The following is a 15,655-nucleotide window of genomic DNA, read 5'->3' on the forward strand; positions in this document are numbered from 1 at the left end:
CATAGAAAAAATACTGTTTTCAGGACGAATAATTAACCCAACAACCCAGCTCAAAGCTAAGGCACAGTGTGCTGAAACGTCTTTAATTTCCAGTCATCACAGTCAAGATACCAAGAACAACAGCAACCACAGCAGGTGCAAATGTAAAGAAAGTCTCTGCTGCATCGTATTTCAGGTCAGGTCAACTTTTCAGCTTCTTTCTTCTGTGTCTCCTGTCGTCCTGCAGCCACAGAGATTTGAAGCCAGAGAACTTGTTGTTAGACGAGAAGAACAACATCAGGATAGCAGACTTTGGCATGGCGTCTCTGCAGGTCGGGGACAGTCTGCTGGAGACCAGCTGTGGGTGAGTACTTTAAGTCACTTGAAATAGATTTAAAGTCTTTGCATTCAAGTTGAACATTCAGTGCTTTGAGTTTTCAAGTCCTTGAAAGTTGACCTATAGAGATTTAAATGCAGATGGAGCAATAGATGCAGAATGTAGACCATCAATGCTCTCGAAGGTTTGTGTATATTCATTATCTAAACATATTCCAGGGTAACGTTTTTTTTCATTATTTCTTTAAATCACTGCTTTGTCTTTGGCTTTCACCTCTTTTAAGACCCCTTTTGACTCACCACTGCAGCCGTTTGTTGCTGGATATAAAACTCCTGAAGGGCACAAAGAGTTTAATTCCTCCTGCATGGCTCCGTGTTATTAGCAGACAGCAGCAATTCTTTGTCACGCTAAATCCAAAGCAGTATTTTGAAAAGTGGTTGTGGCTCTGGAGACAGTAGAAACCTTTCGATTGTGTAGGCATTAGAAAGCTCTACAGAACAGTCTGGTCCACTGTGTTAACCGCAGGCCAACCAGTGTTTCACAGAGTCAGGCATGTGGAACGGCTAAAGTCCGACTCCTCTGGCTTGCAAACGCTGCACAAAGCGAGAGAGGAAAACAAGAGCAAAGTCCTCGTTATCACTGAAACAATGCAGGTAGCGGTGCCCTTTAAAATAAAGCACTTTTTATAAATTTTAACTACACCTAAAAAAACTTTCCTGAGTTTCTGAGACATTTGCATCATCAGCAGGATCAGTCAGTGTTTGACAAGCTTTTCAATTTTTGCATCCTAAGCGACTCATGGATCAAAATCATTCATCAAACAAATCATCATATTTAGTGTTTTTGTAAGAAAAGATTGTAGAAATACTACAGTTCTGTGCAAAAGCATGTCTTACACCCTCCGTCTGATATTTTTCACTTTCAGCTGAACATTTTCCACCCTTAGTTTAATGTTTTGCATCTTAATTTTAATGTTTTTCAACTTCAGTTTAACATTGTGCACCTTCAGTTTAATATTTTACATCCTAATTTAATTATTCTGCTGATTCAGTTTAATATTTTGAACCTTCAGTTTACTATTTTGCACACTTAGCTTAATATTGGGCACATTAATTTTGATATTTTGCAAAGTCAATTGAATATTTTTCATCCTCAATTTAATATTTTGCACACTTAGTTTAATTCATGGCACATTCATTTTAATATTTTGCTATTTCAGTTTGACATTTTGGCTCTTAGTTTTGATATTTGCAAATTTAGTGGAATGTTTTCCATCCTCAGTTTAATATTTTGCAGCTTTTAGTTAAATATTTTGCATCTTAATTTTAATATGTTGCAAATTAAGTTTAATAAATTGCATCCTAGTTTTGATATTTTGCTAATTCAGTTTAATATTTTGAACCTTCAGTTTACTATTTTCCAACTCCAGTTTAACATTTTACCCCTTTAGTTTAATATTTTACACCACTGGTTAATTATTTGGCACATTAATTTAATATTTTGCAAATTCAGTGGAATAGTTTTCATCCTCCGTTTAATATTTTGCACTCAGTTTAAATTATGGCATTCATTTTAGTATGTTGCTTTTTAAGTTTGATATTTTGGCTCTTAATTTTGATGTTTTGCAAACTTAGTTGAATTTTTTTCATCCTCAGTTTAATATTTTGCACTTGAAGTTGAATATTTTGCATCTTCATTTTAACATTTTGGAAATTCAGTTCATATTTTCACCCTGACTTTCATATTTTGTACCTTTATTTGAATATTTTGCAACTTTAATTGTGAGTGTTGAATGAGGCTCTAGCATCAAGCAAAACAGTGTAAAACAACGATCAAATTTGTCTGTGAAGCTTCACTTGGTGCCTCGAACTCGCAGGACAAATTCAGTCTGCAGCATTTGTTTATTATCTAAATATCTTTACACGGTTTCCACGGTATTTGGAGAGGTTGAAGTCAAACACCAGCGGCATCAACGCAGCTGCAGACACTGAGGCAGATCACAGAGACAACAGTGATGGTACCAGCAGCAAAGTCATTACAAAGACTCCAGATAAAGTGAAGTCGACTGTCTTAAGTTTTTTAAGTTTTACTGCCACCAGCTCACAAACATTCCTCAACTGGTCCAGGAAGTTCCTGTTATGTAAGCTGTTAAACTGGCAGCTGGCGGTTTAAAAACACAATATTTCTGCAGAATCAGTGCTCTGTTTTACAACTTTTGTAGAAATTTCAGGTCAAATGTCAGTGCAGATGTTGCGTTCACCACCTCTGGCTGGACAACTGAGTCTGAGGTCCTGAACTGTTGCAGAAAAGGAACCGTTTGATTTATGCACTTACTAGTGTTCACAGTTTTTTCCAGCTTTGTTCCAGCATCACTTGATTGTCATAACTCACTATTTCATTGTGCTTGCTGGTGGTATTTTATATTTATTGGGTGATTACAGTGTAGTTTTCATTTATGTGCAGTCTAAACAGGTATATAAGAAACCAAACACACAAAGATTGAAAAATAAAGAGGACTTTAGTATTGCTTGTAATCCATAGATGTCCTGCCTGGTTACACTATACACATATTTGGCTTTCATTATTTGGTTACAAAAAACATGAAAGTTTCAGAAAGATGTGCCTTTTCTATCAACACAGACATGCAGTTCTGTGTATTTGCATGTCATTGACTGTTTGTTTCAGATAAAAGCAGCTGTAGTAGTACAGAAACGAGGCAGTAATCACTTTATGGTGGATAATAATCATTTCTAGGTGTCCACGTTAATGCGCGACCTTAAATTTCAGATGCACGCAAAGTCATTTTGGTGCTTTTTTGCAGTATATTGAAAATGTTCCATAGTAGAGATTAGAGATAATATTCCTGTAAATAGTTCCTGTAGTTTATTTTTTCTCTTTTTTTACATTGAAGTGTTTTATTGTCAAATTAAAAAACTAAAGATTGGATTTCCATAAGAAATAGGTTGAAAAACCACACAATAAACAAAATTTTGACCATAGAATGCACATAAATATTTACCTAAGTGTTTTATATTTGCATTATAGTAATATCTGTGCAAGAAAAAAAGAGCATTTGTACTTTAAAAGTTATGATTTAGCAACTTTTTCTATGATTTGTGAGTTTATTTATTGTTTCCTGGGTGTAAAATATGAGCTAGTAGTTTGCATGTTTTGACGACATATGATGTTTGTTCAGCAGCATCTGCTAATAGTTTCATACTGATACATACCAGCAGATAAACAGAACAGTGTCCATGTCAGGGTCTGCCTGTTTGCTCTTCCATGCATGAGTTTCTACGAAGAACTGCTGATGGATTTTACTTTTAATATCCCTCTTGAGTCAGATGTCAAATGAGCCTTTCACTTCATATGATGGAATTCATTAAATGCACATCAGCAGGAAGGATGAAGATTTGCTCTGCTGTAATTTAATTGTAGTCAGTTTATTTTGACACGAATGTGTTTGAACAGATCGACTGGTTTTACATACATTAGCATAATTAAGCATGTGGAAGATGGAGGGTGTGTTTACTCTGAGAGTTTCCATGAAGAGAGTCTCTGCTTCATTTGTTTTGATGAGTCCACACAGAGGAAGACCAGATCTCTGCTGCATATGTGTGGGATTATTCACAAGTTTAACAGAACTTTTCACACTGTTTTTGTCCAGCTGCTAAACTAAGCTGCTCTTCTTGACTATCAGTAATTGTGTTTAGCCAGTGCTCATGTCAGGAAATGAACTATAGAGCAGTCAGTAATAAATCATGAGCTTCCCTCTAAACATGATCTGTGACATTTTTTGGGGGAAAATTTGACAGTGTGCTATTTTTGCCATACATTGCTATTTTTCTGCAAATGCACCATTATGGATGATTTCTAAAGTTCCACTATTACTGATGAATGATTCACGCAGACGGTGATTCAGCACTGATTCACTTTAATAAAAAAAATCAACGTGCATGGTGTGTTTGAAATCACTGTCGAAGCGTGTCGGTACAAAATCAAAAACTTTGCAAAGACACGAACAGAAGAACACAAACTAGCAGCAGGCAGCAATAGAAACTTTTCATCCATTTTTCTGTTATTATTCAGAATATTTGTATCAAGAGGAATACTAGTAAATAAAAGTTGAAAGAGCTGCTTTATAATGGATGTATCTGTCCTTTCTGACCATAAAAACATTAAAAAAAAGGTGAGGATCCCTGAAAATAATGGTGTAGTTCACACCCTGGATGTGGGACATTTGATTTGGTATAATCTAGACCTGATGCATGTGTGTTCTACAGCCAAATAGATGTGTAACTCAGTTTGAAAACAAATCAAAGTTGCTACAAAGCCTATGTATCATCAACAGAAAATTTGAAGGAGATTAGCTTAAGTTAACACTGGGAGTAATGGAATATAATGATGTGATATTGGTATTTGGTTGAGCTACATAAACACAGCAGCATCTGCAGAGAGCAGCTAAAAAACAAACACAACACATGTGGTTCAAATCCATGAAGCAACCGGGTCAGGTTCCACAGAGAACCGCTGACTACGGTTTGTTAGGGAGCAGTAAAGAACAAAAATGACACCAACAACCATTATTTAATTTAGTAACAAGTTATTTTATAGATTGGAATGAAAACTTTTTATTATTTCTCTCATGAGTGAAAACCTGACTGCAGCTGTAGTTTAACTGCTTTTCAAATATCTTAAACATGCACATATAATTTGTGTTTACTCTTTGGTTGGCTGCAGGTTTAGTGTCTGTAGAAAATCTGCTTCATGCTTTTGCAGCTTTGCTTGGCCTCAGTTGTGTTCATTTTGAGTAGAGTTGTTGCAGTATATTGTTATTAACCTTTGCTAAAAGTCTTGACGGTGTTGGCAACAACTGTTATATTTAAAAACTGATGTTAATAATGTACATATGATAATATAATCCAGTGCTAATAACTGTAAGATCCACTGTAGGAGCAGCAACTCTCCCTACCTGACAAGTGTAACTATTGGGTTTAAGACTCTTTAGTGTTATTTATGGTGTGATGTTACTTCAAAGATTTACTTATTAGGGATTAAAACCTGACAAAGATGATATAAAATACTGCTTTATCTGGCTGTAATACTTCATAAGGCTGAAACCCTGCAGTGTTATTAATTATTGGCATTAACCTGACCAATGTTCTGATAAAACTGGACCCTACAGTATTCTAAATTATGCAACTTAATGTAACTGAAAGAAATATTAAGGCTAAGAACATACAGCATTATTAAGTATGGAGATTGACCTGACTAATTTGGAGCAAAAATATACATGGATGGATTCCCTGGATCACCTATAAACAAGTTTAGTTTAGTCTTGTCATGTGAAACTGTAGGTTACATCTTTTAAAAGTGGAACTTATATGCTACAAATATGTAAAATTATAAATGTACAAAAGGTGCTGTTCCTTAGTTAAGAACAAAAGCATGTTTTGTTGTTTTCACTTCAACTGGCTGTACCATGCATATGTAAAATACATATATATATTTGAACTAATACCATTTTTTATTCATGTAAATTTGACTGTAAATGAACATTTCTGAATCCATCTCCCTACGTTTGTGTTTTAATTGTAATTCATTGGCTGAAGCAGGAAATAAACCACCTAAAAGAAGGCAGAAAGCAGCAAAACCTCTGCTATATTCCTTTATGTTGGCTGTAAGTGTGTCACATTGCAGTTTTATTATTGGATGCTGTCATATGTTATTCAACAGGATGAACCGCCGTCACAGGAGTTTGGATTGAGGCCAGTTTCGTGTTATGTAATACTCACTTAGCTAACAAAAATAATCCATAAGGCAATAAAAGTTTGTCTGTCATTGTTATTTTCTGGTACTTTTGCAGCGAAGTGGTTCGTATATCTTCAGAGGGCCTCATGTCACCTCCTTCACCTGCTCTCTTCCTCTTCAGGTTGTGTGTACTGTTGTGTTTCTGTTTTTTTTCCGGCTACAATAACCGGCTGTTGGCCTCTTTCAGATCTCCGCACTATGCCTGCCCAGAGGTTATCAGGGTAAGTGCTCTCTCCGCCTTTCTTGCTTTGATACAGTAATGATGCTGAACAGAGAGGCTCTTACATCACTGCTTCATCCTCTCTGCTTTCACTCATTTTCCCTTTTTTTGTCTGTCCTGCCTCCTTCCCCCCTTCACTGAGCTGAAGTACACACTTAGCATTTCAGCTTTTTGTGATGCCTGTCTTAGCTGTTTTGTTACCATTTTTCTTCTTATTTCCAACCAAACCTATGTGTTTTTTTCTTTATCCATCTAATGTACATAACTCAGAAAAAGACTGACTTAGTGCTGCATATTGCTGCCACACTAGAAGAAGAAAACGGGTCAGTTTTATGTCATAAAGTGAAATTTGTTGCCAAAAAAACAAGGTTTTTCGAGGTATTATGGCATCCAAACTTTTCAATGAACTCTTCTTGTTCTGGTGTTATAGTTGGATTGAGACTTAGCGTTCTGCTGAGTGTCAGACTCATTCTTCCTTCTGTACAGCATCTTAAAATCCTGCTTTTTATTAGAATACTTGTCATAGCATCATCCACTGTGCAGGATAACATCAGAATCTCACCATGTCTCAACCCAAGCATGGTGTAGAAATTAATCAAATTATGTAATTGAGCCATATTTCTTCTCATTCAGACTTGAGTTTCATGTTCTTTCAATGTAAGTTATGTGAGAGCAAGACAAAGAAGAAAGGTTTCTTGCCATAATAACTTGTTAAACACAGACACATCTTGTTGTATTCATAAACTTTTAACATGAAACTGATCCATTTTTCTCTTGTTAACAAAGCAAAAATACTCTGCCATACTTCCTTATTCATTGTATCTTTTTTTTTTTTTTTTTTAACAAGGGCAGAGGTTTGGCTTTAATTTTCTTTGTTAACACTTCATTTTCACAAGTTCTCTCTTTTTCTGCATATTTTCTGTGAACTTGCCTTATAGTTTCTTTGGTTTTTAACTGTAAAATAGAAGAATTTTACCACATAACACTGGTGTTTGATATTATATGTAAGTGTGTTTCTACAGTAGCCTTATTGTCAAGTTCCAGCAAAAAAAGGATCATGATTAGCATTATGAGCTAACCTAGGTAGTTTCTATATTGAGGCTCAGTCCCTTTATTTGTGGTGTTACTTCATCTGAGTAATTTACATATTAGGGATTAAAGCTTTTCCAAAATTATATAAAAGACTGCTTCACCTGACTATAATGTTTATTCAGGCTGAGACCTGTAGTGTTGTTAATTATGGAGAATAAACTGACGACTTTAGAGCTTAAGTTCTGACCCAAAAAGATTCCCTATAGCCCCTATTTTTTAAAAATTGACATCAACTTACAAATATGTGAAATTAGAATCATTTACAAGTGATGCTGTTGCTTTGTAGATAATAAAGTTGTTCCAAGTACGGTTGTTTTTACTTCAGCTGAGTGCATCGTCTGTATATTTAGTATATCAGCTTATTTTTCTTATTAGTACCATTTTTTTATTATTGTGAATCTGAAACTAAATTAATATTTATGAACCCACCTCCCAGCACTTGTGTTTTGATTGTTTTTCAATGTCTGCAGCAGGAAATAAAACACCTAAATTAATGCAACAAGCAGCTAAAATTGTGAAAACAATCACCGGTATGTGAATATATTTTAATTAGATTTGTTTTTTTCTTGGTAAATGGTCTGTATTTATATAGCGCTTTACTATACCTGCAAGGTACCCAAAGCGCTTTACGTGATACATCACATTCACCCATTCACACACTGATGGCGGAAGCTGCCATGCAAGGCGCTAACCACAACCCCATCAGGAGCAATTCGGGGTTAGGTGTCTTGCTCAGGGACACCTCGAGCACGACGGGGCGAGGATCGAACCGGCAACCCTTCGGTTGCAAGACGGCCACTCTACCCACTGAGCCATGCCGCCCCATTTCTTAAGAAATCATACAGAAACGACAATGAAGGTGTATAAATATTGGTCGGATCAGTTCAGCAGCACCTTGACAGTCCCAATCTATCCCTATTTATTATGAGACATTTGGAAAAAAAACACAAAAAGTCACTGAGTTCGCCAGAAAGTGCAGTCAGCACATTGCACTGTGGGAATATTCTGATAAAGATGACTTTCTCTGAGTTAAGCTGAGAGCAGTCGTGATTTGCAGGTTGTGAAATGGACTCAGAGTAAATGTAGAACATGATTTAATACCTCACCTCTGTGTTTGTGTCTGTGTGCATCAGGGGGAGAAGTATGACGGCAGGAAAGCTGATGCGTGGAGCTGTGGAGTCATCCTGTTTGCACTTTTAGTGGTGAGTGACGGCTGCTGCTGCTCCACGACAGCGGAAAACTACCTGACGTTGTTGCTTAAAGTGGAAACGGACTGATGATGGATATTTGAAGAAGAAGTCAGGATCTACGCTATGTTAGAGCAATGACATTTACATGGTCGGGTTGCAATTTCAGATGTGAATGGATTACTGATGTTAGCTACAGTTGTGCTCAGGATCTGCAAACTTCTCAGAAAGTGATACCAAAAGATCAAACTGACACACAAAATGGCAAAGATTAGGTCCAAAATTACCATAAAGAGATATAAAGCAACCAAAAATATGAGAGACAAGATGGCTGTAAATGTAAAATGATTGCACAGAGACTTAATAATTACACTAAACAACCACTATGAGACACAAAATAGTAAAGATAAGACAGAACATTGTGGAAATGAGACAAAATTAGACACAAACACGAATTTAAATGGTACAAAGAGACACGAAATGAGATATAAAACAAGCAAAATATAACTCAAAATTACTAAAATCTTACACAGAACTAATAATTTGAGACACAAAACAATAAGGTAAAGCACAAAACAATGAAAATGAGATCAGTTGCCCAGAATGATCGTAAAGATAGACAAATGAGACATAAAAGAATCAAAATTTGATGAAAATGACCAAAAAGCAAAGAGATGCAAAATGGCCCGAGGCATAAAACAAGCAAAATGAGACACACACACACAGAGATGATTACAAACAAACAAAATCCAAATAACACATTTATTGGTCTTTACCTGAGATATAAAGACCCCCAAAATCACTACAACGAAAATCAGAAAAACGCAGAGAAGCAAAAAGCTACCACGAATAGGCTAAAAAACAAGCCCTTTTTTGAATTAGGATGAAGTCTACTTAAATGTATCACAACCAAATTGATCTTATTTAACTGTAAAATCACCATTAATGCTTTAGTTGTGACATTATTCACCTTCTGTTGAGCAGCTAAAGTACTGGACACGAACACTGCAGTCTGACTTTATGAACTTGATGAGACATCAGTCATTACATTTTTTATCATTACTCATACAAGTTTGGTCAAAAGTGAGTTCCAGCGACTCCAGAGCATCTATTTTCCAAATTAAACGGTTGCTATTTAGCAGCTAATGTGTCAAAAAGACAAATTAAGAGTAAACAGAGGTGCATTCAACATAAATGATGAAACCTGCACACACCTCCAAACAAAAATACAACTGAAGTGCAGCTACCGAGCAGAATTGAACTGTAGCAGTGCAGTAAACAGCTGAGTTTTAATTTAGAGTAAAAGACTTAAAGTGCATCTAAATCATCAGGAGGTTGGTCAATGTGGGGGTCCATCTTTTTTTTGAATCAGAAAATCTTCATCCAGCAGCAGACTGAATGTCTGTGGATTCTAGAAATACCAGAAGGCTAGAATGAGTGTTTTCAGTGGCCTCCTTTGAGTTTAAAACATGAATTTTTTTGAGAAATAATGTAATATTAATAAGAGTAATTGCTTAAAGGCAGGAATGGTTTTAAATGGCATCAAGCATTGACGTATTTGTCACGGATTTCTCTTAATTAAATCAACAAATACAAAGATTTTTGATTGTGTAAGTGAAACATTCAAACCTCCCTCACTTCCCCATTCTGTAGTAAACAAGCTGATTAGCTTTGAAGGCTAAATTTGTATTGTATTTTAAGATTAAGCTTTAAGATCCTTGAGTTGAGTTTCTGGAAACCATTAAATCCCTGAAAGTGTAGATGATGGATGTAAATGTTTTCACGCAGCTGTTGCAGCCGTCTGTACAGAAATATGCTGTTCACACTCTTGTCTTTTATCGTTTTTAATGCAGTGTTTTCAGGAGTTAAAAGGGGGAGAGGAGGAGGTTTAGTTTGTTCCTGAGGCGAGTCTTTACGCTGGTTGAGCTCTTTATTTGTGAAGCTCCCAGCAGAAAATCGAAGATGAACAGAAAGGTCACTGGAATGTTGCTACACAAAGTAAAGCACCTGACAGCAGCCCTGGAAGTCCAAATACCTCAGCAGCTTTAATCCAGAAGTTAATGCAGAATGTTGCAGAAGACCGATGTGCTTGTTGTCCGTGTTTACAGCAGCTGGGATTAAATTAAGGAAGAGATGCTGAAGGCACATCGTGTGCTGATAAAAACTTCAAATCAGTATATAAATAGAATGACAGCGAGCTCTTCTTCTCTTCATAACAGAATAATCTGATCACTGACTGTTTGTGGAAGAATATTCCTAAATCAGGATTCAGTAAAAATGATCATTTTTTTTCTCTTTTCTCTCAGGATTTTGTCGACCAACTGGATAATTAAATGTTTCAACAACCAACTTAGTCTTTCATATTATCTGTTGACATCCTTCTAATGATAGTACACTTTACACATGTAGTAAAATCACTGGAACACAAAGCAGCGAACATGTTTACAAACCAAAAGTGTAAATCGTGTTTTCCAAGTGGTAATTCATTCGTTTACAGCATTTGACTGGCAAATATATTATTATTTAACAGATGTTGATCATTATTTTAAGGACAAATATATATATTAAGGATTATAAAATGGCAGATTTTTATATTTATTTTTTATTATTTACTTCTTTTGTTACTTACAGTTTTCCCATGTTTTGTTAAATGAGAGATAATATAAGAGAAATAACAGAAAAAGTTAAAATGGTCAAAACGATAAAAAAAAACATCGACATCAAAAGTCACTATGTTTTACTTAGAAATTTGTTCTTTTAGTGTGACCACAAAATGACACTGATTTACGGTGTTTAAATCCGCTAAAAATGTCATTATTTAAATGTTTGTAGCACATATTTTTACAGCTAATGAAACTACACTGTAAAACAAGGAGTGTTTTTGATGGTTTTTGAATTTGATTTTACAGATCAAATTACTCGTTTTATTAAACTACAAATAACATCTAGCTAAGTCACAGAAAAATGACCTTGTTGTATCCTTGTTAAAGTTCAGGCCAAAACTCATCAAAAATCTTTTTTTCTAAACAGTAATTTGTTCTTTTACAACTTCTGGCTGTAGCATTTTGTACTATAATATCTGAAAAGAATAAATATTTGCCATTATTCAAAAGGGGAATTATGTTCATTAAGAACTGATTTTTTTTAAAGAAAAAGTTTAAAACTGATTTTTCATGTTTTGTTAAATTACAGATAACATCAAGTGAGATCACAAAAAATACAAATGTACATGTAAATGTATCTGTTTTTCATTTACAAGAAAAAATAATATGTTGGTATATAGTATATTTTAAAATATATTATTAAATAATTGTTATGCTTTATTGATTAATATATTCTGTTATTGTACAGATATTCATGCATTAGTAAATTTCAAGTAATATTGTATGAAATCATTTTGAAAAGTAATTATTTCACAGCCAAAACTGCACATAATGTCCATGTCAAAAGTCTATATTTTTGCAAATGTTTTCTTTTACAATAAGAGATCATAAAACCACTGTTTTACTGTTTTAAATCAGCTAAAAATCTAATTTTTTTTTTACAGATTTTTGCCGTCATTTTCACAGTTTTTTACAGTTGGGACCCTTGCTGTCAGATTTTTACAGGTTTTTATGCAAATGTGTCGTTTCTCGCACCTTCTTAATTGATTATAGTCCCATATTTTTCAAACATTGCCCTCTAAAACGTTTGAATGACTCGGCTGTGCGTCAGAGCTTTTTGGTGGCAGCAGCTCTGTAATACGACAGTGACAAGTGAGGGCTCGCAGTAAATGACTGTTTGTGTGCTGAGTGAACGCATGCGTGCTTTCCTCTTGATTAAGACAGAGCGCACGACACAGTCATCATGTGAAGATAAATCTCTCCACTTGTGTTGTTTTGATTACCGGCTCGGTGTCAGCGGCCATCTGGCTCCGTCCCGCTCGGTTTCCATGAGTATCAGTCATCACGTCACCGAGCGGCTCCCAGCTGGAGGTTCAAACTGCTTCATCACCGCCGACTCCGATGACTGATATCTCTCAGCTAACGGCCTGCAGCCCTTCCCCTCTGTCAAAACCCAGATTATCTCCCGGTGAACACCTGACAGCACATTTACATGACAACAGGAGGATGTCGGCGCCGTGGATTGTGAGGTCTGCTCAAAGGGCAGCAGTGTGTTTTCAGATCTCTCAGTCTGAATGATTCTGTCCCACGAGAGTGTCGGGAAAATGTGAGATATTTGAGATGAACTAGCAGTTCATGAGTTCATCTTGTGCTGATTTGAGCTCAGAGCATACTTCTGGGGGTAGATGGTAAAGAGAAAAAACACCAAATGGCCGCTTCTGTAGGTTTTTTGCACATTAAAATCAACAAAAAATCAGTTTATGCAACACTCAAGTAATAAAATGAGAAGAAAACATTCTGTAATGTTAATCAGATGCTACTAGGACGCCACCAGGATCTGTGCAACCGCAAGAAGCTAAAATCCAGCAGCCTGACTCAGCAAATGAGCTCTAGAAAGATGATTGTGCTGCAGTGTGATGGTGTTTATTCCACAGCTGTATTACAAAAAGTCGTTCTAAATCCTGCAAGTTGTTAGTAGCAAGTTTGTCTGTGAAACGATCCGACTGATGCATGACACATTTACTTTTGTTCTGCAAATAGAAGGAATTTCAGTTCATGGAAAGTTCATGGAAAAGTGGAGCTGTGGGTCTGTTCACTTTCATAAATCTCTTCTGTAAAGTGAGGCAGGTTTATTTGTGCAGCATATTTAGTGCAAAAAGAGAAATTCAGAATGCTTTGTAGTGCATTAAAATGTTTAAAAAGAAAGAAATACTGCAGAAAAAACGTTCAAAATAGAAGAATGTAAAAGGAAAAGATCAAAATATTAAGTATAAACAAATGAAAGTACAGACTTCTAGCAACTTTCTAAGTTTCTTAGCAAATTTGGTGGGAAAAGTAGCATCCAAACCATAATGTAACATGTAGGTGAAGCATTAACAAATGAATTAAACTGCTTATCCGTTATTTTTGTGTTAATAGCAGTTCATTTTATCAGAATGTTTTGTAAATATTGATGTTCCAACTCCATCTTTAGCTGAGTAAAACCCCAAGAAATGGTATTTACGAGATAAATATCTACAAAACACAGATAATTTGATTTACAGACTTTTGTGTTTAGTGGTTCATACAAAGAAGTAAGATTCTTTCAAGATAGACTGTTAATTCTTGAAATTCTGGTGGAATTTTTTCCATCTAAAATCTATTTGCAGTAAATCAGGAAACAAGTGTGCTGCATTTACATGGACTTTACATGTTTGCTGTGAGTCTACATTTTTTTGGTCGATATTGTTACCAATGAAAATCAAGTAAGTCAACTCATCAGTGCATATGTAAAAGCAAAAAGGCATTTTCTAAGAAAACAATCATTTTATCTGCTTATAGAGCATGTTGTAGGCTTGAGAACAAAGTAATTTCAGGTGTACAAGTATTGACAGAATAAATAATTAAAAATCTGAGTCTACTCCATGTACAGCAAAAGTACAGGAGCATAAATTTCAACAGCACTGAGCCCCTGCATAATACATGCATGAATGTGCAATTGCAAAACAAAAGAAGTAATTTCCATATAAAGTAAACAGAATACCAATAAAAGAATAGACTCTTAATTTAAAAGACTTAAAAGTGCCAAATATATGAAGGTGGACATAAAAATACAAGAAGGATGAGAGGTAAAAGAAACACAATTAACATTAATAAAGATGTCAAAACAAGTCAGTTTGGTACAAATAAATAAACACAAATATAATATTCATGCAGCAGTGTAGAAGTCATCAGACAAAGCGCATGTATAAAATAAGAGGTAGCAGCACCCAGATTACAACAGCAAGGCTCAATGAAATCCTGCAGTGAACTTTCTCTCCTGCTGCTCCTCGTATTGACGCCATGTTTCCCGTCTTTTAGGGCGCTCTGCCTTTCGATGATGACAACCTGAGGAACCTTTTGGAGAAGGTGAAGCTGGGAGTTTTCCACATGCCTCACTTCATCCCTCCAGACTGTCAGAACCTCCTGCGCGGGATGATTGAAGTGGACGCCAGCAAGCGGCTGACGGTGAGCTGCAGCACAGATAAACAAAACAAACAAAAAAAAAACCCACGTCTCCTCACAGCACGACCTGCTGCAGAACAACAGCCCTGAAACCTTCCATCAGTTTGGCTGCTGCCTCCAGTTACTGCTCAGGCTAAATTTAGCAACGCTGCACTGTGACTGGCCCTGCAGCTACTGAGCTCTGCATACAATCTTTTGATCGCGGGCCAAAGATTTGTTTTGGCTCAGAATAGAAACCGTACAAAAATAACAAGAAGTTCTATTAGATAACGTGCTCTCACTTCAGTTTTGAACCCTGAGCTGTTGTTTTTGGCATCACACCAACTCTGACGAGCTTCAGACTGGACGCCATCAGTCTGAATTCATCTTTTTAGCCTTTTGTTATACATATATACACATTCACTGGCAACTTTATGAGGTATATCTGTAAAATCTGATTAAAATACTGCAGCAGCTCTGCAGTAAACCCCATTTTTATGAAGTAATGCCTGTTAATGTATGTTAAACAAGCTTTTAACTGTACAGCAAAATCACCTTTTTGACATCAACAAATACAAGAAAATGTAGAAGTTTTGTGAAAGCAGAGCTGTGGTACTGAGTTCTATTACAGTAGATTATGAAGGTGTACTTCTATCACTGTCTGTGAGTGCATGTACGCCACCGGTCAAAAATTTAGACACACCTTCTCATTTAATGATTTTTATTTAATTATTTTATATATTGTACATTAATACTGAAGACATCAAAACTGTAAAAGAAGGCATGTGGAATTCTGTTGTAAACTAATAAGTATTCATATTCTGTATTAGTTTACAATGTAGAAAATGATACAAATAAATAAAAAGCATTGAATGAAAAGGTGTGTCTAAACTTTGAACTGGTGTTGTATACTCACTTTTTCAAAGGACTCTGCTGTACAGTAATGCACAAATATGAAGCCAAA

General features: G+C 35.7%; 1 protein-coding gene across 10 annotated transcripts in view; it reads left to right on the forward strand.

Moving 5' to 3' along the window:
* The window catches only part of LOC110957844 (serine/threonine-protein kinase BRSK2-like), a 213,716-nt gene that overhangs the window by 140,802 nt on the left and 57,259 nt on the right, over nucleotides 1–15,655 (forward strand). For all 10 annotated transcript variants that reach the window (XM_051937153.1, XM_051937159.1, XM_051937163.1 and 7 more), the window contains exons 5-8: nucleotides 227–343; nucleotides 6,315–6,348; nucleotides 8,573–8,641; nucleotides 14,569–14,715. In XM_051937153.1, the coding sequence (XP_051793113.1) occupies nucleotides 227–343; nucleotides 6,315–6,348; nucleotides 8,573–8,641; nucleotides 14,569–14,715 (367 nt within the window). The remainder of the gene's footprint in view (nucleotides 1–226; nucleotides 344–6,314; nucleotides 6,349–8,572; nucleotides 8,642–14,568; nucleotides 14,716–15,655) is intronic.

This window comes from Acanthochromis polyacanthus, chromosome 2 (assembly GCF_021347895.1).
Source record: "Acanthochromis polyacanthus isolate Apoly-LR-REF ecotype Palm Island chromosome 2, KAUST_Apoly_ChrSc, whole genome shotgun sequence".
Taxonomy (NCBI): domain Eukaryota; kingdom Metazoa; phylum Chordata; class Actinopteri; family Pomacentridae; genus Acanthochromis; species Acanthochromis polyacanthus.